Here is a 27796-nt window from a genome sequence, read left to right as displayed (position 1 = left end):
TTCCACTCCAAAATTTATATATATTTGATATTCTCTATTTGGTAAGATAGTATTCTCAAACTTTCCTTTAGTTCTTCAGATATGGTTGCCTTACATCTTTGAACATATTTAAAAATAGCTTAATGACTTTGTCTAGTAAGTTCAGTGTCTGGCTTTCCTCAGTAACAGTTTCTATTGATTTCTTCATTCCCGTGTATGGGCCATATTTTCTTGTTTCTTTGCATGTGTCATAATTTTGTGTACAACACCAGACATTTTAAATAATATAACATGGTGACTCTGGAAATCAGGTTCTCCCCTTGCCCCAGGATAGGCTATTGTTGCTGTTTCTTGTAGCTGTTGCTATTTGTTTAGGACTTCCTGAACTAATTCCGTAAAGTTTGTATTTTTTGTCACGTGACCATGGAAATCTCTGCTCAGTTAGCTTAGTGGTCAGCTAATAATTGCAGACAGATATCTGTACATGCCTGAAACCAACACACCTTCAACACTCAGCTAGGCAGTTTACAACTCCGCCATGTCCTTCACCTCCTACTTACACAATATCTGAAGGTTATCCAGAGGTGGGCGGTCAGGATTTTCTCAGGTCTTTTCTGAGTATGTGCATATCCCTAGACATGTACGTGGCCCTATGCATGTGCATAGCTATCTAGATTCCCATAAATATGTGGGAACTTTTCAAAGCCATTATGAAGATGTCATTCCCAGCTTTGCCTTTTAAACATTTTGTTTAGCTTTTGCCCCAACTATTGTCTATTGCATCTGACAGTTGCAATGTTCAACAATTGCTTCTGTTTGTTTTGAGACAACATCCCTAGGCAAAAGGCTATTCACACTGGGCAAGCACAGCGTCAGGTTAAAGATAGCCATGCAAGCGGTGTTTTCTAGGGAACCACCCGATAGGCTGAACGGTGAAAATCCTCTGGGAATGGGGCTTTGAAGGAGCTCCAATACCCTTCTACTCCCCCTAGTGGTTACCACACTGCTGTTCTTCACTGTGCTTTAGGCTGTGGTTTTCAACGCTATAGTGGAGCTAGGGAGGGAGGAACGCAAATAGTGCAAATTAAAACACTACAAAGTACACTGTATTATGAATATTCAGCCTTTTCTTTCTTGTACACACTTCCCAAATTACTGCAAAAGTTTGATGAATTTTCTGAGTTCTGACAAAGTTATCCTGACACTTTTTGCAAGTGTGCTTGTTGCTTTATAGGAAGAGAGAATTTTCAGAGGTCCTTACACCACCACTTCACTGACATTCAAAATAAAACCCTTATTCTTATTGGAGTTAAGAATATATATATCACTGTAGTGACTGATATAGAAGTGATTAATAAATCATGGACAGGGCTTTATTTGTTAACATACACATAACTGTCTTAAGTATTGGGTAGAATTGTGTACAAAGTACTGAATAGAGATCCTAGGCCCCTGGTGATATCCAAATCAGTGTTAGTACCTAGTCGTTTGTGCAAACAGATGGTCACTGGAACCCTTCTCCCACTTGCAGAAACGAGCAGAAGCCCCTTAGTGTCACACAGTCCATTGAGTCAGGTAGGGAAGAGGGACAGGTTAAGTGGGAACCATTAAAGCTATCTACTTGCAGACACTGTGTGAATGGCTTCATCTTCTCTCCTTGTAGATGAAGAAACTGAATGCCTCTTTGATCTCTCTTGTTCTTGCCTCTTATCCCAATGCCACAGCTGAATTCCCCCATCTCTGTCTAGTCTTTTACAATAGAATGATTAAAATTCCTCTTTGGCTATATGTTTATGCTAACATCAAAAAAACCAAATAAAGCATGACTGCACTCACTCTACATACTCTATAATTCAGAGTCAAGTTATCATGTCCCCTGTATACTCTAATCCAGGCTCTTTCTTATTCAGGAAGAGGCAAAGCGGATGATACCACTGGAATATCTGTTCTCCAATGCCTCCATGCTGACCAGATGAACATTATCATTTCTCATTCTACCTCCCAGCAGGGCCAACATGTAGCTTCACTCAGACTGCCTACTTGTATGATGCTACTAGGAACAATTTGGTTTCTTGATCAACACAATAAATTGGGTTGTCGGAAAAGTCACGACGTATTTTTCTGTTGTTCATTGCAAAAATGCGTCATGACTTTTCCAACAACCCAATACATTCCACTATTGTAACATATTTTTTCTTTAGAAGAATAGCTAAATTGAATTAATTTGATTTAAGAGCCTTAAATGGCATTGTGTCCTTTAATTTGGAAGTCTATAAAAAAATAAGTTAAAAATAGATTTTAATTTGATATCCTCATTTGTGCTCAGTTGGTTTGATGAAGAAAAAAGAATGTCAGAGAATTCCTTAAGAAAATCCATGATTTTTTGGATCACCATAAGGATATATGTTGACAATTAGCTAGAGTCCATTGAAATTTTTTACAAAGATACTCACAAAAGAAGTGATATTGTACTTCTGCAGTCTACATCTTCTTTCTTCATTAGAAGTATTATCTTTGACCTCTTATTCTCATTCAAGATCTGAACTTAGTTACCTTCGGCCTTCTATATACTCTATTTCTGCTTAAATAATCTCCAATTCCTGTTTCACTATATGTTTGCAGACTACTTACAATCATCATAAATGTTCTGAATCTACTACCTAATCCATTTTCAGTTATTCTGTTAGTTTTTTTTTTGCAATGCTACAATTTCTAACTTTATGGTATCCTGTTATACCAAATCCACTAGAAAATAGCAGGTGCTGAGTGGTGTGGAAAGAGCAAAACTGCTAAATACTGGCACTGACACTAATATGCTATAATAAAAACAATTATTCTCTGTAACATATCTGCTCAGTTATTGCCTCAAAATGCAATTGAACTATATAGTTTTTCTTTTCCTTGATAAAAAGTAAAATTTAAAGTTTATCCAAGGGGGACTTCTAGGGTGCTGGTAATATTCTTTTTCTTAACCTAGGTGGTAGTTACAGGAGTGTTTTTACTTCCTGATAATTCACTAAGCTATACATTTTTCTTTTGTGCACTTTTCTGTATGCATGTTATATGCCAGAATAAGTGATTTTTCAAAAAGGGTTTATTATATGGAAGCTCTATGTGGGCCAGAAAGAAAAACTAGATTAGAAAGCAAGAAAAATCCAGAAATTATCAAAGTAGAGATAATACAGACTTAAGTTTGTTGATCATTAATAACATTGTGTGCCTTTGTATAAACTGATTATTATACACATACATCCAGCTTCCACAAGTATTTTAAATGCCAAAGGAGCACACAATATGAATAATCTTTACAGAAGAGGATATACTTAATAGCAAATATAAGAATAAGTTTCTTCTCTTAGTTATATCTTAGCAGGATACTTATCACTTTCAAAATTTTCAAAATTGGTAAGTACAATGTAATAAGAATATTATCTTAAATTAAAAGAAAAAAAAATATTTTCCTTATAGCTTTTTGCAAAGGTAGCCTCTTAGGAATAACTTTGTGAAAAGCAAAGCAGGTTTAAGATATTACTTTTACTTTTTTAAAATAAAACTAGAATTCTCCCTATGTACAAAGGCCAGTTTGCACACATTAAAATCTGAAAAACATAAATTAAATTCAATTAGTTTTTGCCTCTCATTTAAAAAATATAACCTCCCAAATATATTTATTCATTTGAAATATATCAAAGCTGAATTTAAACTTTTACTGCTAGTGCACATGCCAAAAAGCCATATAAGGCTGGGAGCCCTAAAAGCACAGGTATGTCCTAGCACGTTTCTACTGGAGCTTCTCTGGGCAGAAATTTTCTTTCTTTCTTTCTTTCTTTAATTATTTATTTTATTTTATTATTTTTTTAAAAGATTTTTATTGGGGAATTGGGGGGATGGGAACAGACAAGTTGCTGTCCTTTTGTTCTTCAGTCCAGTTGTGGAGGACGTTGCTTCACTGGCCCAAGTTGGCACCATCATTGCGTTCTTCCAGGGTGAGGCAGATCAGTCGCCGGCTTCTGGACGGCTGCTCACTGCGGCTGCTGGCCGCTCACGCTGGCTGCTGGCTACACACGGTAGCCCATGGCAACCCACTGCCACAGGGGCTGCAGCCCACACCATCGCCGGCGACCCACGGCAGCCCAGCTCCAGGTTGAGCTGCCGTTCAGCACCTTAGCTACGGAGGGCAGTGTAATTGGCCCTCGTATGTGGGATCCGAACCGGGGCCCTCTGGCATCCCAAGCGAGTTCTTAACCATCGCGCCACTCGGCCGGCCCCAGAAAATTTATTTTAAACAACTACATATACTTGTATATTAGAAAATCCTCACTATGCAGTGGTCTAGCTAAGGCTAGAGCTACAGCAAGCAACAGTGTGATTCCAGTAGGTACAAGTGCTTCTGAAGACGCCCTCCCTCAGAATGGGAAACAGGATAGTTTATGATTTAAGGGGGAAGCACACTGAAAAAGTAACCTGCTTTAGTTAGTTCTAAATTTCAAAGTAAAATTCAATGAGCTGAGTTAAGGGGAAAAGAAAATTAACACTTTATCAACTGATACTTTACATGTATTATCTGACTTTGCCCTCATAATTTTGAAGGCAGTATTAACACTCCAAAAAAAACTTCTAATAGTTGCAAATCAGTCAAGAGTAGAGATGACACTTGACTGATTACTGAAACCAGGTTATCTCCACTATACTACACTACTTCTATCCTAACTTTTCTGTCTCCTGATTTATGCTTCCACATTAAATTATGTCTCATTTCTAATAAAAAACTATGGCATAAGAAGAAAACAGAGTAAGTTATCAATAGTAAATTCTATATAATTAAATGATAATTACATTTCGCTTTTTGTTTAAAAATCATACCAACGTCTTACTGAGTGCCTACTAAATTCCAGGTGCTTTACACTCACTATTCCTAACGGTATTTATTAATAAAAAATGTACCAATACATATATACACACATACACCATATACCTTTTTAATTCAATCATATAAAGTTCACTAGAACAAATTACATCTGAACCATGATGTTAAGGTATGGTAAGAAAACACAACAGAATGAAATTATTATGTCTCTACTCCTTAAAGAGGTAAAAAATTAAAAGATGAAGCATGGTAGAATACTAATACTACTGCTTACCAGTTTTTCTCTGAATGTGCCTTTTCCCAGCGTCCCTAAAAGCAACTGTGGCTCTGAAAAAAGCTCGGAGAACTGCCCATCGGAAAACAGCAACAGGATCAATTCCAATCATCCCAGAGAGAAATGCATTCTTGCTACTTCTCAGAAGCGCTACAATGTCAGGGCGCATATGATCTGTATTTTTTTCCCGGAAATCCTACATAAAAAAAGTACCAGGGTTAGTTTTGAAAAAACTTATTAAACCAAGAAGATAATGGGTAACAATGTCTGAACAGTGGTTGACTAAGGACTATAGAAGGGATTTCTGTTCTAGGTAGCTCACTGGACCAGATATCTTCTATAAAGTCCCATCTAACCCTAAAACTAACAGATTCTATACTACATTTAAATTAGAAAGAATATTCCACAGTTTTATTGCAACTTGTTAAACACTGGTCAGGGAGAGCCTCCCTGAAAGGGTATCACAAAAAACGACAAGAGCTGAATAATAAAAAGGAGCCAGACATTAGACGGTCAGGAACAGCATTCCAAGCAAAAGGAATGCCTACTACCTCTAGGTGGTGACGAATTGGACAAGTTAGAAGAAAAGCAGTAAGACCAGAGGCTGCGGCATTCTGGTGGGAGATTCAACAAAGAAATAGACTGACAGACTATATAAGCCTGAGTTTGATCTGGATTGTATTCAAGTGTAAAGGAAAGTCATTGGAAGGGTAATGACATGAGCTAACTAGTGTTTTCTAAACACCACTGGTTGCTGTGGAGCGAATGAATTATACAAAGAATAGAAAAAGGGAGACCAGATATTGCAATATTCCAGATAAAAGCTGACAATGGCTTGGACTACGCTGGCAGTAATAATGGAAAACGAAAATACTGATCATCTTTGGTATATGTTTTGGGGGTCAGGACAAGACTTGATGGTGGATGGAGTAGGGCAGGGTGAGAGGAGGAGGGAATTAGGTTAACACCTGTATTAGTAACTAGGTGAATGGTGGTGCCATATACTGATATGGAGAAAACTACAGAAAAGAGGTTTGGAGATAGGAAATGAGGATCGAGAGATCGGGTCTGGCCAAGTTAAACTGAGATGGTGAGGATATGGTAATAGCAAGTAACATTTATTAAGAGATTACTATGTGTGTTGGCACTCTTCTAGCATTTTATATGTGCTGTCTATTTAAGCTCATTTCATTCTCCTAACAACTCCTTGAGGGAGATATTGTTATTCCTATTTTATAGATAAGAAAACTGAGATTAGAGGGGTTAATTATCTTGGCCCCTATCACACAGTAAGTGAAAGAACAGAGGTTCAAACACAACCACTCATAACCATTATACTATGTCTGCATACAGATATCAAGCAGACGATGGATATATGTGTGTAGAGTCCTACAGAGGTTTCAGAAAATACATTTGGGTATCATCAGCATGTCGATTTCTTAAAGCTGATTAAGATTACCTAAGGACTGTAAATAGGCAGTAAATAACCTTGCTAAAGCATGGTTTTACAAGAAAATGGGTTTAAATACCCCCACAGAAAGATAGGGAGGGCAAGAAGCTTAGACCTCTGGAAGAAGGTCCCAGACTGACATGTACAGCCAAGGCATTTGGCTATAACCACACCCAGATGAAGGACGGGCACTTGGTAAGGAAATCACTCCAAGTTGGTGCAGCTTTACAAAACAGCTCTAACCCAGAATTCTGAAGAGCATGCCCAGTACGATGCCATCTACCCTCACATCCAGAAGGCAGCTGGACTCATCCTGCTACCTTCAGGGCTTTCCTTTCCTAACTCTTCTTTCTTCGCCTGAGAACAGGGAAAAGGGGGAAACAAACCAAAAGCCTTGGTCCCTAAGTACCCTTTAACACGTTAAGCGCCATGTCAGTCACCAGTGACTGACACTTTACTTTCCGTTCGGACTGCGTCAGTCACTGGTGACTGACGATATACAATTTAAAAAATTATATTCTTCTATTAGGAAAACTAATTTCACTTGAATCACTTTCACACGTTTCTTCTGACATTGTCACTGTTATGGGTAAAGAAAAATTGTTAAACTGCACTGGAACACGAACCACAGACAACTGACTGAGAGAAAGCATATCGGTGAAATTGGATATCGCAGGCTAAACGGAAAGGAAGACAAAACAGGCTTGGCGCTTAACGTGTTAAGCAAAAATACATATTATAATAGTAACACTGAGTAAGAATTTTCAAATCCAAATCGCCTCCACCACCACCACCATCAAAGCCCTAGCTAATACCTACTGAGAGCAGACAAGATGTCAGGCACTAAGTTAAGCACTGCACATAACGAATTTAATTATATCAATTACTCAATAAAGTAGAATCGATCATAAGCCATCCTTCATTGACAAGTAAACTGAGAGGTACAGAAAATACAAAAGTGAAACATGGTAAGTACCAGTATAAGGACTGAAACACCAGCCTGCCCTACCTAAAAGACCACTGCATCCTATTAATAACTACTCTGCACAACCTAAAATTCCAGATTCTTTTCCGTGATGACTGTCAAATGTTGACAGAGACTTTCCTTTTCCAAATGTAATGGTCTTGTCTCTGTCTTCGTATTTCTAAGTACATTTCATAAACTTACTGCATCATTCTTCTTGAAACTCTTAGTTTCTGTACCAACACATTGTGATTTTACTACTGACCTATTGTGCTGCCCTTCAGGGTTTGATCATGTGTACTCTTGTATTTTTCACTCGATCATCTTATATCAGGTGATCTCAACCATAATAATGGCTACCTCTATGATGAGGCCCAAATCTGTATCCCAGCTCAGATCTTTCTTTTTAAGTCTAAGATCCATTTACAGATCTTAAAAGTAGCTCAAAATTGAAAGAGAATGCATTCACCAGTGAAATGATATGGGCCTAGAATTTCCTTTGTGGGAAAGTTTTAAACTACTGATTGAAATTATTTCACAGACATGGGATTTTCAGGTTTTCCTATATTTTCTGGTGTCAGTTTTGATAATGAGCGTTTTTTATGGAATTTTACAATTTACCTATATGGTCAAATTCGTTGACAAAATATGTTCATATCCTTTTAATATCTCTTGAGTATGTTGTTAAATCTCTTTTTTCATTTCTGATATGTGTAACTTGTGAGTCTCTTTCTTTCTATTATTAGTTATTTTCTATTACCTTTTACTTATATTATTTTCTGTTATCTTCTCAAGGAACTGACTTTTGGCTTTGACAATTTCTCTAGAGCATGCCTGTACTCTCTGTTGCATTGATCTCTGTTCTTGCCTTCATTATTTCCTCCTTATAATTTTGGGGGACTTAATTTGCTGTTCTTTTCTTAATTTCTTGACATGGAAGCTTAGATAATTACTATTCAATCATTCTCTCTAATACATGCACTTAAAGTTATAAATCATTGTTAAATGCATCCTATAAATTTTAATGATGTATTTTCATTAATATTCAATTTAAAATATTATCATTTTGGGCAGCCGGATAGCTCATTTGGTAAGAGCGCAAGCTCTGAGCAGAAGGGCCCCGGTTCAGATCCCACATGAGGGTCAATGACGCTGCACCCTCTACAGCTAAGATTGTGAACAATGGCTCAACCTGGAGCTGGGCTGCTGTGTGTGGCCAGCAGCCAGCATGAGCCGAGCCATGGCCAGTAGCAAGCGTAAGCAGCCGGCAGCCAGCAAGAACTACTGTGAGCGGCTGGCCAATGGCTGCCAACTGTCTCAGCTGGGGTACAGCACAATGATCATAATACCAACATGGGCCAATGGCATCCTCCACAACTAGATTGAGAATGACAGCTTGGAGGGGTGTGTGTGTGTGTGTGTGTGTGTGTGTGTGTGTGTGTGTGGCAGGGGAACAAAATAAAATATTATCATTTTATTGTGATTTATTTTTTGACTCATGGGTTATACAGAAGAATTTTGCTTAATTTCATAACTTGCTCTTCAATTTTTGTTTTTATTGATTCTGTGTCTACTTATTTTTTTAGATACTGTGTTAAAAACTACAACTATGGGGCTGGCCGAGTGGCTCAGTTGGTTAAGAGCGCGAGTTCTGAGCAACGGGGTTGCCGGTTCAATTCCCACATGGCCAAGTGAGCTGTGCCCAAGCTGAGCTGATGAGAGCACATGCCTTTAGCAGCAAGGTTGCTGGTTCGACACCCATATGGGGCCTACACAACTACAATTGAACATGGCACCTGGAGATGAGCAGGTGCGAGCTGCCAACAGGCAGCCAGATGGCTCAGTGTGCAACAAGGTTGCCAGTTCAGGGGGCGGGGGGGATGGACGGACTACAACTATGATGATGGATCTCTCTAGTTCTACTTTTACTCTCCTTTTGGTTTATATATATATTGAAATGAAGTCATTAGGTACATACAACTTTTGATGATTATGTCTTCCTGTTGAACTGGCCCCTTTTATTGTTACAAAATATGTCTCTTTATCTCCAATAATACTTCTTGCCTCAAAGTCTACTTTGTATAATAATAATGTAATTAAACCACCTTTCTTTTAGTTAAGGTTCGCATGGTATATCTTTTTCCCATCCTTTCACTTTCAACCTATGTGACAGTGAATGAATAACCACAGACACAAGTGTATATACTGTATGCTTCCATTTATCTGAAATTTAGTAACAAATAAAATTAAGGATGAAAAATTAGGATAGTGGTTACCTCTGGGTGGGGGAGAATGAGCTGGGAAGGGGCATGAAGGAAATCCATACACTGGAGATTTATACACTTTATGCACCTTACTATAAGATTTTATAGCTCAAGGTGTTTTTATTTTTGTTTTAAAGTGCATTTTTAAAATGTTCTTTTAATTAAGGTATAACGGGCATATAACATTGTATAAGGTGTATAACATGTTGATTTGATAAATTTACATGTTGCAATATCATTACTACCGCAGTAGTGCCATCTCTTAACGACTTTGAAGACTATACATAATCACAACGTTAACTATAATCACAATGTTGTGTATTAAATCTCCAGAACTTACCTTCTAACTGCAAGTTTGAATCTTTTGTCCAACATCTCCTCAATTCCCCCACCCTCTAGCCCCTGGTAACCACCATTCTACTCTGTGTTATTCTTAATGTTTGTTCTAAAATCTGTTCCTTCCTATCTTTTCCATCTAAAAAACCTAGCATCTCCAATTCACCCAGCAGCTATAGCCAGAAGTCACTTGCCCAGAACGCATCAATAAGGTGTACTGAGTACACCTCCAAAACGCATCTCATAATCATCTCAATCTCCAAATCCACTGCCACCCCTGTGCTTCAGTTTACTTTAACATTTCACCTCCACAATTCTGAAAAATTACCTAGTTTTGATCTCCCAGCTTCCACTCCCATCTTCTGCTGTTTCTTCTCCTCAAAGTAATCAATCTCTTAAAAATGCAAATCACATCCTCAGCTTTAAAATCTTTTCATAGCTCCCCATAATAATTTCAACAAAAACCAAACTCCTTTAACTTGGTCTAAAAGCCCTAAAGAATTAACTTCTTTAGTGTCCATTCTCTGAATGCATTTCATGCCACTGTCTCCATTGCTCACTATAATCTATTGGGTTGTTGGAAAAGTCATGACATATTTTTTCTGTTTTTCGTTGCAAAAATGCGCCATGACTTTTCCAACAACCCAATAGTAACACAGGCCTGTTTTCAACTATTCTAACACATTAAGTTCTTTCCTATCTAGAATACTCATCATTTACTTCAGGTCGTCTTTCAAAATTTGAGTGTCTCAGAGAAGTGTTCATGGATCTACAAGTTCAAAATCCAGTATTTTATTAGTTTCTCCCATAGAACCCATTCATTTCTTTACAGCACATGGCCCAATTTATCTGTATTATACACATACACACAGAGATATATGTACATGTGTATATATACACATATGTATATACATGTATATACAGAGCCAGGAACATATCTGTTTTATCACTGAATCATTCCAAACACCAAGCACTGGATCTGACACAGGCTCTGTGTTTAATTAACACTTCCTGAAAAAGTGAATCATTAATGAATAAATGAGTCATATTAATTCTGACTCTTGTCCCAAGACCCAGGAGAACACATATTGCTCCACTAGTCTCTGTATTGTCATTGCCTTGCCTGAGACATTGTCTTAAAAAGCACGCTTAAACATCAAGTGGTGGGAAGGTAACAGCTCACCACCTAAAACCAAGAGACAGACACAATTATGAAGATTTCCTTCCACAGGAGTTAGAACTTTTAATGTACTCATGAGGAGGGCAAGCTCACAAACACCTATTGGTGCATAGAGACATGCAGCCTCTGGCAGGCCTCACAGGTGCAGAGGAGAAAAACTCAATACATACACACCAGAGCTAGTGGGTTTCAGGCATACTGATGCTATCTGTTCTTTCAGACATAAAAAAATCTATCAGAATGGACCGACGTCAGGTTCAACTGTAGGAGGACACCAACAGAAACACCACCGACAGTAATATATTGAGTTGTTGGAAAAGTCATGACGCATTTTTGCAACAAAAAAACAGAGAAAAAAATACGTCATGACTTTTCCGACAACCCAATATTACAAAGGAGACTGAATTTTAGCAGTATCCCTATAAAAATAACTCTAGCTATTATCGATCAAGAGCCTCCATAAAACTACAAAGAGGGTAGGTACTGTGACAGGAATGAGAAAAGTACAATTGAAACCAACATAATTTTACTAACCAGTATCACCCCAATTAATTAATTAAAATAAAATAGAATAAAAAAGAACACACCTCTACCGTAAACGCATATTCAATGAGAAACTGACTGACCTTTACCCCGTACTTTACTTTCCCGGCATAATGCTTTATGATGAAAGCAGGCTCCATCACAGCTGGAAATTCAATGTAAGAATTCTCTTCATGTTGATGCTTAAATTTGTCTAACAATGTTTGATTTGTAGCCTGTGGAAAGCTGGATTAAAAACAAAAATACCAAACAAAGGCGCAGCAGTTAATAAATAAAAAATACATTAGAATTACATTGCCATCTAACACATTTAGCAACTTACCAAGAGTTTTCACTTATATTATCTAATCCAATTCTCCTAACAAGTTAAAAAGTGAGTAAAACAAGATTGCTGTTCCTATTTTATAGATGAGGAGTCAAAAGTCGTGATTTGCCCAAACTCACACTTGGGAAGTAGCAGAACTAAGAATTCAACTCAGGTCGTTAGGTATTTAGCTTAAGCTGCACTATGCTACAAGACTCTAAAACCTGCAGGATGATAATAACCAAATCATGTGTTATTTGGAGCCAAGAACTTCCAAAAAGAGAATAATCTCTCAGTTTGGATAGATCCTTTAAATCCATAGTCATTTTTTTGTTTTCCTATTTCTTCATGTATAAATTAAGTAGTAATTTTCTTACCCATACCAGTTATTACATATTCTTATATTACACCTATTATTTCAAACATATATCAATAGGATTGTACTCATTGACAAGCATTTCACATCCAGGAATCATTCAAGTAATATTTATTATGAAGTAATCACATAACAGTAAGTTTAGCTGTGACACGGAGGCAATCGTGAGCTTGATGGTAAAGGCTAGGGAGGAGCTTCCAGCAGGAGATATTACTCACAGAGGGCAGAGCAAGTATCTGTCAGAGAATAGTATCATTTAACAGTAGCTGAAATAATGAGAAATGTGACATGAGGTTGTAAAGATGCTGAATACAAGAACTAATGTGTAAAAATGATTCCAAATTACAAACAAAAATGGTTAATTATGTAGTTTGTATTGGAATCAGGAAGTGAAACCAGAGGGCAACTGAGGGGGTCTGCTTGGAGCCTTCCCTCTGGCAAAGGGGTTCTCCAGTGGCATCAGCGACCCAGGAACAATGATGGGAGTAGCCCGGAAAGAATACTAGACCATAGAGATTGTGATCAATAAATAAGCCTAAGGGTATTAATCATAAATTTCCAGGTAATTTTCTGAAACAGGGAACTAGGACAGGGGACATTCCGAGCCCAAGCCTCTGGGGGATGATCTTTTGTTAAGCTAAAAAGGTGAAGCCTGGGACGTTGTGAGGCCTCCACCATGGGGGTCCCAATGGGCCCTGCTTCAATTCCCCCCTCACCCTGTCTTTATTTTAAAATTAGTATGGTTGCAAGGATAGGGGACAATGACCATTCTTGGCTGCTTCCTGCGGAGAGTGGGCGGAATCCCTGCCTATGGGAATCTATCATAGCAGGGAAGGGACTGCTTATGGCATATCCGGAAGTCAGAAGGGCTAGTGTCCCTAGCTATTATATCAGAAAAATTTTACAGTAAACAGGTTTGATTCGAGGGAAGTGGGCCCAACCACTGACTCAGCAGCCTGACAGCAGTTGTAGTGCTGGGAAGAAGTGCTAAGGGTCCTCTCCATTTAGGCTTCTAATAACACCTGGTCCCCTGGTTTTACAGGGCTATAACAGGCAGAGGAGCTGGCCTGGGGGGAGGTGCTGGCCCCTTATTTCTTGAGTGCCAGCTGAACCTTTCCCAAGTTAATAATACAGGAAATAACAGAACTGAGATTAAAATTGAAAGCAATGGGCAGCAATTAGAGCTAAGGCTTAGAGGTCTGACAAAACTTTTCCAGAGTCTTTTTTAAAGTCTGATTTGCTCGTTTTGCTTTTCCTCTAAGGTACAGGCCAACAGTAAGAAACAGGCTGAGTAAAATGAGTCCAAATCTGGGGGCTCTATCCCCACAACCAAGCAAGTTTCAGAGGTTCAGAGTGAGTGGTCGAGGCAGCATAAATGGCTCTCATATCAATCAGGAAATTAACAGGCTTACCTGCCACGTCAAGGGTCACCCACAGTTCCTCCCCTGTGATGACAATGGCCTTTTTCTTCTTGGGAGCCCTGTTGGGAACCTCAGGCCCATCAGTCAACTATAGCCATTTGCAGGAAAGGAGTTGCTCCCTGCTCCCTTCAAAAGAGGGACAATCCCTCCTCCAATGCCCTTTAGTTTGCACAGGGGGCACAGCGGTTTTGGAGGATTAGGACACTCCTTATTCCAGTGGTCAGGGTTTCCACATCTAAAGCAGGCTCCTTTCCCTGGTGCTCCTCTTCCGGGGTTATTGGGGTGACTCTGACGTGGCTTTGGGCTTTGCCTATCTATAACTGCAGCCAAAAGTCTGGCTTGTCTGGCCCCGTCTCTGGTCTCGCTGTTCCTTTCTTTCCTCACCTTCCCTGTCTTCAGTTGTTAAAGATATTCAAACAAATTCCCTGGCCTTCTCTAGAATCTGCCTGCCAGGATAGGGAGACCATCAGGCCAAGCTTCCTCACATTGGCCTATATCTGACATCGAGAAGGGCACATGAATTCTAGCAGTCCCGAAATACAGAAGTTCAAATAATTATTAGCAAAACTTAGTTCTTACTATTATGCCTTTTTTTTCCTTCAGTTACCTCAGCCTCAAGCAGCAGTAGCTGTGTTTACCCTTCAAATTATCTGCAAAATCTTAAAAGTTACTAAGAGTCAGAAAAACCTTACAAGCCTTTTACTTTTAACCAAGTTTCTGAACATACAGTTAGTGTCCAATTATAAGTAGATTACAACACAGGTGGATTCCCCCTTTCCCTGGAACTAAACCATCAGTTTACTTCCCTTCTTTTCAGCGTCTATCTTAAAGGCTTATACATAAGAAATTTCATCTTATTTACCAGGCCTTTAATAGAACAATTCCAGAGGCAAAATAGTATAATAATTCAATAAAATATTGAGCAACCAGTGCTCTCCAGAATCTAATATATACATTGGCCAAATAGAAATGCAATAGAACATCAATATCTTTTTGATTAATGGCTCATAGCCATAGTTTTGCCAATAACCCAGTTTTTTGCTAACAGGCTCCCAGCCGGATTGAAATCTTAGATCCCATTATGGAGCTGGAATAAAAGGGTCCACACTTAACACAGACAGATCCAAGTAGTCCCTGGATCGAACAAACACGAGAAAAACCAGATTTGGATCCGAATACCAGATACAGAAACCAGATGTAGCTAGGTGACAGATTTGGACACGACATCATCTTACTTCATATATGAGGTGTGAACAAAAACTACGGTGAATATTTAAATTGAAAAAACATTTATTACAGTAAAAGACACATTGCCATTAATCTCCCACAAAATACTCCCCCTCGCTTCAAACACACTTATCCCATCTTTCTTGCCACTTTCTGAAGCAGTTCGGGAAGTCCTCTTTCGTGAATATCTTTAGTTGTGCTGTCATGGCTGCCTCAATGTCTTGAATCGATTCAAAACACTTACCTTTCATGGTCATTTTGACTTTGGGGAAGATCCGGTGAATAGGTGGATGAGGACACACCGTAATATTTTTATTTGGCAGAAATTGCTGTATACCAGAAATGATGTATTACTGGTGGGATTATTATGCTTTGTCAGATATTGCAGCCTCATCTATTGGCACCAATGGGTCAGTTCGACCCATGGCCCTCAAGGAAGAGCCCCAGATAGTGAGTGCAAAATCCTCCAGCTGCACACACCTGGGCCACCCCACTTTCGGAACCAGTAATTAAAGGAAAGGGTCAGAACTGAAGAGACAGGAAAACACAGCAAATGCTTATTCTATCCTAACTGAGCAGAAAGGCTTCCATGACAGGCGGGCACCGGCGCAAAGCCCACCTTGGTGAGCAAAATCACTCGGCAGCTGCTTTTCCAGAGGTCAGTCTTATGCCAAGGAATCTGCACAGTCCCAGGTAGTCCCAGAGACACTCCACAAGCCGTAAGACTTACCAGAGGAACCCAGAGGCTGTCCTGCCCCAGAGTCACCAGAAACTGAAACTGGAGGGCAACCGAGTCCAGAGCTCATGCTGCCTGTGCCGCTCAGCCAATAGACTGACACAGGAGTTGGGTCACAGAATAAGCGTTTATTATCAGAGCACCAGTGGTCTGAGAAGGCAGCGGGTTAACACTTCCAAAAGCTGCCTTAACGTTCTCAGAGCGACTTGGGGTGTTTAAGGAAAAATCTGGGCACTCTCCCAGAGACTACAAGATGGTTTCAGAAGTCTGCATGGAGCCTTCCCTCTGGCGATGTGCTTCTCTGGTGGCGTTAGCAACCCAGGAACAATGATGGGAGGAGCCTGGCAAGAATGCCAGACCATAGAGATTGTGATCAATAAGCCTAAGGGTACTAATCATAAATTTCCAGGTAATTTTCTGAAACAGAGAACTGGGACAGGGGACATTCTGAGCCCAAGCTACAGGGGGTGACCTATTGCTAAGCTATAAAGGTGACACCAGGATTGTTGCTTTAGAAGGAAAATAGCCTTTAGTGTCAGATAATCACAGTCATAGTTTAAGTTACCATTTCTGTCTATGATCTTGGGCTAGGTAACCTTCTTTAAGAAACGGTTTCCTAAATCCATAAAACCAGTACAATGAGGTAGCACAGTGCTAGTAGAATTAAATAACACTAGTAAAACATCGAACACTAGCTGGCATCCTATAGGGATGACGTCATTGTTACCTAACTTTTTATGTTGCCAACACTGCCATTTTCCTACTCACCTAGGCCTACTTTTACATTCAAATACTACTGCTTCCTCAAAACATCTCCACCATCTATCTAGCTCTTCCTTTCCATTTCAGAACTCTGAATTCATTCTAGAATAGATTATTACACTGTTATAATTTCAAACAGAGAGTACAGCAACAGCCTCAGTAATAGTTTCAGGGATTCTAATCTTATTTCAAGTCACCAAATCAGGATTCAAAATGAATTTTCCTACAATCGTGCTTCCATCATGTTCCTATCCTACGCAGAAAAATGTATGGATCAACAGGGCACAGAGACGAAATCTAAGCTCCTACACCTAGGCCAACCCAGCCTCTAAAACTCATGCCTCACGGCTCAACGACAGAATGCTTCTCTTCAGGAAAGGTGCTCACCTCACTGTCTCTAGATAAGGGTTTTACCACCCCCTAATCCTCTGAGTAATAAAAAATTTTCTACTTTTAAATGAAGGAAAGAAATATTCAAAGAAAGGAGGTCAGACAGGAGGACAGTTTTTACTCTCTTGAGCTGTTTCAGCTGCTCATGCGATGGTGGGGGTTTTCCTGAAGGTATGCTGTGAGAAGGACACCTGGGTCTCAGGACACCGCCTCCATGGGAAAATGTGGAGGGCGATAAGAGTTCTGGGCTTCTGAAATCCCAATGCTGCCGTGCAGTCCGATGCAGAGCCTGTGTGTCTCTGTGGCTCTGGTTGCTCCCACAGGAAACTGACCAGAAAGGTGGGTGTGGGGTGGGTTGTTGAGTGGTGGCTGGTGAGTTTGTGGCTCCGAGCAATGGCGACTACCAAGCTCCAGCTGTCTCATACCTACGGCTCTTTCCCTATCGCTAGAATTAGTCAGTCACACTGTGGGGCTGTGGCTGCGGGGACTGTCGCCCCAGTTCTCAGAGCAGTAGATTCTGTTCTTCAATCTGATCCTGCTACCATTTCTTCTGGAGCTCACTTCCAGCACTGGGAGGGTGGGGGTGAGGTAAGCTCTTGGTGGTGGGGGGAGTCAACCAGGCTCTGTGTATATGATTTCTGCCGGGCAATGAGAGCTTAAACCACAGCTCTCACCCGAGGTCTCAGCTCCAAATGCTGGGTTCAGCTGTATTATATGCTGATCCGACAGGGAGTGCACACCTACAGCCTGGATTCTTCCCTCTCCCAAGACCACAGTGAGCTCTGGACTACATCCTGCAGCATGTAGCCCTAGTCTCTGCACTTCCCTCCATCCCTAATCGCCCAATTTGCCCACCTTCAGGTGATTCAATGTGCTGGTCTCTCAGAAGTGCTCGTATGTTGCTTAAGTTATCTTTTGTTGAATTACAGCTATTCAGTTTGTTGTAACTTCCAGGAGAGATTTCAAGGAGCATTCCTCATGTCATTTCTGCGACATAATCCATAATGTTTTTGACAGAAATTGCCGTATACCTGAAGTGATGTGTGACACGGAGCCTTTCCATTGTGATCAATAAATATGGTGAATGCTGCTGCCAAGTGCCATCCAACAAAAAGGCAGAGATCTTCAATATGGGAAGCAACACGTTGAACCTTAGTACCAGTCAATGACAAGTTTCAACTTGTTCGGTGCAGTCAGTCAGGTATGAACTACAGTTGGGAGAAGTTGTGTTTTAAAGTGTGTGGTAAATCATCCTCCATCATGACAATGTTCCATGTCACACATCGCTTCTGATATACAGCAATTTCTGTCAAGTAAAAACATGGTGTATCCTCATCCACCTTATTCACCAGACCTGGCACCGTGAGACTTCTGGCTCTTTCCAAAAATCAAAATGATTCAGGACATTGAGGCAGCCATGACAGTGCAACTAAAAACACTCATGAAAGAGGACTTCCAAAACTGCTTCAAAAAGTGGCAAGAATGATGGAATAAGTGCATTTGAAGAGAGGGGAAGTATTTTGAGGAGGATTAAGGGCAATGTGTCTTGTACTGTAATAATTTTTTTTATTTAAACATTCAACATATTGTTTGATCGTACCTCATATTGCAGACATTATTTGTCATTATCATTTCCTTTTTGCATGCCAGAAAACTGAAGATCAAAGATAATAAGAGATTTGCCAAAGGTAGTTAATATAGATGGGATATAACCCTGAAATTCTAACTCTATAGCCTACATATTAACAGAAAGCAATATAAGACAATACATTAAAGCACAAGACAATTAGTCAGAAATACCTGGAGGGTTTGAATCTTAAGTCCATCCTTTAGTACCTATATGATCTGTTTCTCAAATTGCTTATATATTTTTGTTCTCTTTGTTACCAAAAAATACCTCAAACAAGCTGCTTATCATTTCCTATCAACCATAATGTCTCTCAACACATAATACCAAAACTGCATATGAAGCTTTCCAAAACAAAATACACAAGAAGGTACTCAAACAGAGCTAAGAACTACTAACCTTACAATTTTGTAAGACATAATATGTGTCTCAGAGCATATAGAGCAAAACAAGCAACTTTTACACAACTGTGGCCATAAAATTAAAATATTTTTAGTGTCAACTGCATTTTATTCATTTAGATTAATGGAAATTGGCTAGTGATAGAGTAGGTAGATGTAACTGTTAGCAGTCTCCAATATATTTTGCATTCTGCCATATTAATATATATAGCAATTATGTGTTTATGGCACATTAATAGGGTGACAAAACTTACCCAGGATATTCTGAGAGTAAAAGTAGGCACTTTAATAACTAAACTGGACAACAGTCATAAACGTTAGATTGTCCCACACAAACATGATGTATGAATATCCTACCTATAATAGTAAATCCCCGTTATTTTATTCCTAAATTAATGAGTACAATATTAAGCTAGGTATCAGGTGATCTAATTCCATTTATTCTAAATATTCTACTAAAGAGTCGTAGAAAACCTACACACACTCTATCACTTCAGTTTCTCCAATTCTAGTTCTGCCATCTTTTAGGATAATTTAACAATAAATAATACTTTATAGAGCACTGAGAACACTCTGGAGGATGCTACATAAAGCTTTATTTCTGAAGCTTATAGATAAGTTTGGTATACTGAACAGTGCTGACACGGGACGGTAAATATTTGGCATATGTTGCCACTTACCACCTGCAGAACTGTGGCAGCATCACTAATCTATCGTGATATGCTTTTCTGCTAAACATGAAAACAGCAAACACATCGCACATATAAAATTCAATTCAAAAAGAGAGGAACACACAACAGCAAAATAAATTAATGCCAACAAATTTAACATCAAAGTGACTCTGTGGAAGAAATCTGGAAAAAAAATTTTTTAATGAATTCAGTGGTGAAATCCACCCAATGTTCCTAGAAACATGAAAAACTGCATACAAGGGAAACTTTGACTCTTTATTTGATAATGTAAAAAGAAAGCTTAGGACTTAAGACGACATGAAAAACCCAAATGGTCAATAACAAAATTGAAAAGAAGCATACTCACTTGCTTTCTTCATCGAGAAGATGGAGCAGTCCTGTTGGTTTCTTGCTAATAAGATTAATGCAACAGGTGTTATCGATATAATCTATATTGTGCCAGCTGATACCTTCAGTTCTATATTCCTCCTAAGAAATAACAAAGTAACAATTTATTCACATTAAATTTACAACTAAATTATAGATCAACTTGGAGAACCATCTGGAGTCTGGCTGAACAGAAGTTTTATAACTAAGGATATAAAGAAGCATGTCGAGACTGGTAGGAGGGGTGGAGATGCAAAATGGGCTGACCCCAAACTTCTGTGTGATGGTTGAGAATCAAAAGGGATATCTTAGTTGTGGAGGTTCCCCCAGGAAGAGCAACGGGCTCCTGCCCCACACCAGGCTGCCCAGCCCAGAGTACTGGTGCCAGGAAGAGGGCCCCCACAACATCTGGCTGTGAAAAAAATGGGCCAGCCCGGTGGGACGGAGCTGTGGGAGACATTCTTTGAAATGACATGCACACAGACACACTTACAGACACTCAGACTGGCCTCCTGTGGAGGGACAGTGACTCAGTGGGCATTAGAGGCATTTGAGGGGGAGATGAGGTGTGTGGCTCTGGGGCAAGGGATGGAAGACAATCGCCATTTTCCCTGTGTGGAGGGTCCTGCTCCCCTGCAGCCCTCAGGAGGGTGCCATCTTTCCTGTGCTGAGCCCTCCAGGACAGGCCAAATCTGAACCTGAATTGGTCTGGTGAGTTCCGCTGCTCCACCCTGCTGACTCCCTGAGACCCTGCCCCACCCAACTTCCCAAAGGCCATCGGCACTTTCTTCGTGAGCAGCCAGCCCCGCCCACACTACACTCTTTCTAGGAAAACTATTTCAGTCCATGGACACCAGGCGGGTGGCAACTGGCCTCGATAAGCTCTGAGACTTTTGCTGATAACTCCAGGCTCAGCACTGGCACCCAACTAGAATCTACATTAAACAAGCAAACACAACTCTTCCCATTCTAGTGACTCCATGAGACCCCATCTTATTGAACTTGCGTACCACACGAGGCTTTATAAGTGGCTGAACCTTAAGGAAACTGGAAGGTGGCAGGAGGCCTCGGGGTGTCCTGGCTTTTGCAGAGCTAATCTAGGCCCGGTACTAGTGGCAGACATCCTCAGTTCACATTATGGCCTCTTACACGTACCTCCAGAGAGCGAAAAACTGCAGATCACTTTGCAGCTCCTACCAAGTAGTACCCCAATTGGTCACAGGCAGTAGGTGACCTGGGCCTGCACCTCCCGAGACCCCAAAACCAAATTACTTGAAGGTTGGCTTCAGACCACAACAGAGCACCGCCCAATCAGCCCCACAAGTGGCACACACAAAAGCTGGTTACAACAGGCACCAGAGGCCACTGGGGCAAATCCCACTCAGTGGGGTAAGCCTCCCACACAGCAGCCCATAAGCTGTGGACATGGCCAAACCCCACAGCCAATCAGCCTGAGAGCAAAACCCACCCACTGACGAGCCAACACAAATCAAGGCTCAACTATAACAGGAAGGCACATAAGAGGCACTTGTGAAGCATCCAGAGAGCAGGTGACCAGACACACTGTTCCGGGACATCTACTGTGTAAGGTCACCCAGCCAAGACTGGGAGATATAGCAGATCTACCCAATACATAGAAATAAACACAGAGAGGCAGCCAAAATGAGGAAACAAGGAAACATGTACCAAATGAAAAAACAGAAGACTCCAGAAAAATAAGTAAATGAAATGGAGGCAAGCAACCTACCAGAGTTCAAAATAATGGTTATAGTGAGAACTTCAACAGAGAGATAGCAAGCATAGAAAAGGCCACAGACACCATTTAAAAAAAAAAAAAGTTAGAAGTGAAGTACACAATTACTGAATTGAAGAATGCACTAGAAGGAATCACCAGCAAACTAGATGAGGCAGAAGATCGAATCAGTGATTTGGAAGACAACAGAAAAAACCCAATCAGACATCAAAAAGAAAAAAGAACCCCCTAAATTGGGGATAGGTTAATAAACCTATGGGACAACATCAAGCATAACAACATTCACATCATAGGGATACCAGAAGAAGAAGAAAGCAAAGGATTGAGAACCTATTTGAAGAAATAATGACTAAAAACTTTCCTCACCTGGCAAAGGAAACAGACATACAAATCCAGGTAGCACAAAGAGTTCCAAACAAGATGATCCCAAAGAGGCCTTCACTAAGAAACATTATAATTGAAATGGAAAAGGTTAAACACAAAGAGAGACTCCTAAGAGCAGCAAGAGAAAGGTAACTAGTAACTTATAAGGGAGCTCCCATAAGATTGTCAGCTGATTTCTCAACAGAAACTTTGCAGGCCAGGAAGAATTGGCAGGAAATATTCAACGTGATGAAAAGTAAAGACCTACAACCACAGGTACTCTACCCAGCAAGACTACCATTTAAAATTAAAGGACAGATAAAGAACTTCTCAGGCAAGAATAGCTAAAGGAGTGTCACCATCATACCAGTATCACAAGGAATGTTAGAGGAACTTCTTTAAAATGGGGGGTAGGGGAAGGAGCAAAATTATGAATAATAAAATGACGATAGCTACATGTCTATCAACAATTACTTTCAATGTAAATGGATTAAATCCTCCGATCAAAAGACATAGGAGGGCTGAATGGAAAAGAAAACAAGACCCTTACATATACTGCCTACAAGAAACTCACTTCAGATTGAAAGATGGGATAGTAATACTTACACCAGGCAAAACTGACTTGAACACAAAGGCTACAAAGAGACAATAAATGACTCAGTAATCCCATCTCTAACAAGTTCATCAGTGATGCTGATGCTATCAGTAGGGGTAAAGGGAAGAAAAAAACATTGAGAACAAATGCTACAGAGTATATACAATGTATTCGCTCATTGTACTATTGATAGACATTACAGTTATTCCCAATTTGGGGCCATTAAAAATAATGCCATTATGAACATTTCTGCACAAAACTGTTGGTATGCATTTATATACATTTTGAAAGTGAAAATTACACATGTATAACCTCAACAGATACTGCCAAACAACTTTCTAAAGTGGTTGTACCAATTTATATACCCACCACAAGTGCATGGGACTTTCCCATGCATGGTACCTCTTTAATACTTGTATTATCAGCCTTTTTCATTTTAGTCATTCCGGTGAATGCTTAGGGATATATCATTGTGGTTTTTCATTTCCCTGATGAATAATAAGTAAAAAAATCTTTTCCATGATCATTGCCCATTTGGATGTCCTCACATGCCTATGTTCAAGGAAAAAAAAACTCTTAGGAAACACCTTTGCCTTGTTCTCAATCTTAGGGAGAAAGCATTCAGTCTGTTTCAGTTAACTATGATATTCCTTGTTAAGTTTTTTGTAAATGCTCTTTATCAGGAAGTTCCCTTCTATATGTAGTTTGCTAAAAAAAATTTTCTTAACATGAATAGATATATAATTTTATCAAATGCTTTTTAAACTTCTATTGAGATCACCGTGAGGTTTTTTCTTTGTTTTGTTAAAAGATGAATTAAATTGATTGGTGGTTAGACGTTAACACACATCAGGAAAGAACTCCACTTTGTTCTGATGTATTTATTGGGTTGTCAGAAAAGTCATGACGTATTTTGTCTATGTTTTTCAAAGGTCATTTATTTATATAAAACACAAAGATCAATCAATGACACATTGCCCGTTTTGTCCGATAACCTTTTGCCATCTTTCAGCGAGTTTCATAATTCCTCATGCATAGAAGGACCTGTATTTATTTGTGAAAAACTGAACAAGGTGCTGATTTACAGCTTCATCTAGATGAACGTTATACCATGCAAGGAGTTTTGAAGAGAGCGAAACAAATGGAACTCTGAAGAGGCAAGGTCAGGTGAGTGTGGTGGGTGTGGCAATAATTTTTGACAGGTGATCAAACTTGTGTGTGGTCTCGCGTTGTTGCGATGGAACACAATTCCTTTACAATTAACAAGCTCTGGACGTTTCTGGATGATAGATTCGTTCAAACTGTCCAATTGCCAACAGTACACATTCGAATTGATTGTTTGGTTCCTTGGTAGGAGCTCGAAAAACACACCACCTTTAAAATCCCTCCACACTGAGAGCATAACCTTCCTCTGATGAATGTCTGCTTTCAGTGTCGTTTGAGGTGAATCATCACATCAGGACCAAGACCGTTTGCACACCACATTGTTGTAAACAATCCACTTCTCAACACCAGTTATCAGTCACTTCAAAAAAGGATCGTTTTCCTCACGTTTAATGAGCATATTGCAGATGTTTATACGTGCCATCAAATGAACTTCTTTGAGTTCATGCGGAACCTAAATATCGAGCTTGCTTACGTATCCCAGCTTCTTCAGGTGATCGTGAACGCTTGAATGATGGATGTTCAATGTTTCTGCAATCTCTCGTGTCATGTAACATGGGTTTGACTTGATCAATGCCTTTATTTTGTCATCATCAACCTTGGTGGGCCTCCCTGACCGGGGAGCATCGTTGAGATCAAAATCACCAGCACAGAATTTCGTGAACCATCGTTGGCACTGATATTCTTTTTTTATTTTATAATTATTTTTTATTGTGAAATACACATTTTTTAGAATTAGTTTCAGCTGTACAACACAGTGCAAAAGTTATACTTTTGGCACTGACATTCTTGTAGAGCATTGTCACCGTAAACTTTATACAACTTTTCACAAGATTGATGTGCGTTCTTCTCTTTATGGAAGTAAAACAGTAAAATATGGCAAAAATACAGTTTGGTCTTCCATCTTCAACTTGCTGTAAGCGCTCCAAAACTCAACCAAATCGCTCTTTTTTTTTTTTAGAATGAAGCTAGAACTGTCAGCTGTTAAAATATATAGCAATAACATAGATGCAAATAACTCTAGTACTTCCAAAAATGAACTAGTGCTATCTGTTGCAAACATGCGTCATGATTTTTCTGACAATCCAATATTATCATTTTATGTATCTTGCTGAATTTGGTTTGCTAATATTTGTTTAAATTTTTTGAATCTATGGGTGAAATTGACTTTAATTTTTATTTCTAATATCTTTAACAGATTTGGATATCAATGTTATCCTGGATCTCTAAAATGCATTGAGAATTGATCCTTTTTTCCTATTTCACATAAGGATTTACCTCAAACTGATATTATTTCTTCTTTCAATGCTGGTAGAGTTCACCAGTGGAGCCATCTTGGCTTAAAATGTTCTTTATGGAAAGGTTTTTAACTACATATTCAATTTCTGTAATAGTTATAGAATCAGATTTTGTATTTCTTATGTCAGTTTTGGAATTTTTTTCATATTATTTGGTAAAGTCTACTTACAAACATAAAGTTGTTTTAACTACTAGGGTCTCAGCCTAAAGCCTGTGGAGGTTGCCAGGGAGCTCCTCCTTGCTCTTGAACCTGGAAAAAAACCTTTTCAGCTTCTCGATTCTTAAGCCTGACTTTCAGAGAATCAGCATCCCTCTACCAGAATAGAAAAGTGTCTCTAGAGACAAAGCAGTCCCCAAATGCTGGACTCCTCCTCGTCTTACAGATGAGGAAGGAAACCCTTCTTACAGATCTAAGCCCTATAAAACTTTACTTATTTGAAGGTAGTCAAATGCCTTCAAATAAACTTTGTTGTTATTTTAGGTGTTCTTCAAGGCAAGTTTCGTCAAAATTTCTAGTCTAACATCCCCAGAAGTGCAATAGACAGAAGAAAAATTCACTACATTATAATCTCCTCAAATAAGATCCCTGCACTCTAAATTTTCTATCTTCAATGCCTAGCACAGTGCCTGACACACAACTGTTACTCAATTTACTGATGAATTAATGACCTGAAAGATAATTCTGAACAAGTAAAGGAAATAAGAAGACAGCAGTATTACAAATGACAACAGGAGATATATTTTCAGGTCACAGAAGCCTTGTTTGGTCTGTCTCTTATTCCCCATTATCCCTACTGAAACCTTGATTCAGGACTGAATCACTTGCCCACACTACTTCAGCTGGCTCCCAGATTATGTCCTACACTCCAGTCCACCTTCCCTAATTCAAATCCTCTGCTAAATATACTTCAAATGCATCCTAGTTCTCTTAAAGAAAAATTCTAATCTCTGCATGATATGTAAGGCCCACAACTATCTGACACTAGGCTATTTCATCAAACTTATCTTTCTTTCTGCCTGCATCCTTATATCCTATAATTTACCTATAATGAACTATTTTCAATTCATAAGAAGTGCCAACCACTTTATGCCTCACAGTTATGCCTCACAAAGGACAGGGTCACGTTTGTTTAAAATATATTTTCTTCATTGACAATGTGAGCTCAACCTTCCATTCAAAACTATATTCCAGAATCACCCCTGGGAAATCTTTGCAGACTTTCTGAAAATTCTAATCAACTTCATCCTTTCTATCACTATTTTGCCTCATATCTGATTATAGCACTTACTATCCTGGATGAAAATTATCACATCCTATGTGCATATGTACTACTTTCGGACAAAATTTAGAAGTGAATACTTCAGTAATCAAGCTTTTCAAGATGTTTCCTCCCAAAGCATCTTTGAAGCTTTTCTATTTCTATCTTATTTTTCAAAAATTTTTATCTACTTAACTGATTTTGTATTCAACTGAATTTAACAAATAGTCACCAGATACACCCATCTCATACTAGGTACCATTGATACACAAATAAATAGAACACAATATTTAAAATGCCTTAAATATCTTATTCTCAACAAATCTATTTTAAGCAGAAAAACATGAAGAAGAGAAAAGAAGAACAGGAGACGAGATGGCAGAGAGGTGTAAGGTTTCTAAACTTTCAAGAAATTACATCAAAACAATACCTATTACATCACAAATTACAGAAGAGAATACTGAGACTTGAAAAAAAAAATGCCTTAGAATCTAAGTCTTCTGGTCCATAATTCCACCACACTGCCCAAAATTATGACATTCAGAGTAGTAAATCAATGATAATCACCCACCCACCCCCAAGTAGTTTTGAACACATTGTCCATGAACTGTAAGATTTTACTTTTACAGGTGTTTTGACATAAGGCATTTCTTGTGGCTCCTCCATGTTTAATCTAGACTTCTAGAAAAGGTAAGAAAATTTCAGTTTGCAGCAGAATACATTTCTCCTTCAAAAGCAATTTAACCAGTTCGGCTTAATGATCTACAGAGTAAGTGATGCTTTGCTTTGTAAATACAGAACAGTCAACAAAATGCATCCCTCCACCCCTCCGACACATATACAAGAGATAAAATACTAACTTACTCGTACATTATCCAGTTAAAAGTAACACTGGACTAAGTCAAGAACAATCCACCAGCTCAGCTTTTGGTTAAAAGCAAGAACTATAGAAACAGAATGTTAAGATTTGAATACCGGCTTTGGGAATCATCTGTAAAACTAGAATAAAAATAATAGTACCTGCCTAATAAAGAGTAGGCATTACATAACGTTAGCTAATATTATAACAAATTGTACTATCTTTTAACAGCTCTATCGAAGAGTCTAGCTAAAAGGTTACATGTTAAAAACTCTAAGCATTCATCAAGGTGACCAGACTATGCTGTCCTTATAAGCCTTTAACCAAACAGAGGTACTTCAAGCT

General features: G+C 39.1%; 1 protein-coding gene across 1 annotated transcript in view; it reads right to left on the bottom strand.

Annotated features, from left to right (window-relative positions):
- Positions 1-27796, bottom strand: part of MYO9A (myosin IXA) — a 282854-nt gene that overhangs the window by 129214 nt on the left and 125844 nt on the right. The window contains exons 11-13 of the mRNA XM_019659575.1: positions 20140-20261; positions 11941-12082; positions 5121-5316 (exon numbers count right to left, since the gene is read on the bottom strand). Coding sequence (XP_019515120.1) covers positions 5121-5316; positions 11941-12082; positions 20140-20261 — 460 coding nt within the window. The remainder of the gene's footprint in view (positions 1-5120; positions 5317-11940; positions 12083-20139; positions 20262-27796) is intronic.

The sequence above is a fragment of the Hipposideros armiger genome, unplaced genomic scaffold, assembly GCF_001890085.2.
Source record: "Hipposideros armiger isolate ML-2016 unplaced genomic scaffold, ASM189008v1 scaffold_302, whole genome shotgun sequence".
Classification (NCBI taxonomy): Eukaryota; Metazoa; Chordata; class Mammalia; order Chiroptera; family Hipposideridae; genus Hipposideros; species Hipposideros armiger.
This window is presented reverse-complemented; position numbering and strand designations above follow the sequence as displayed.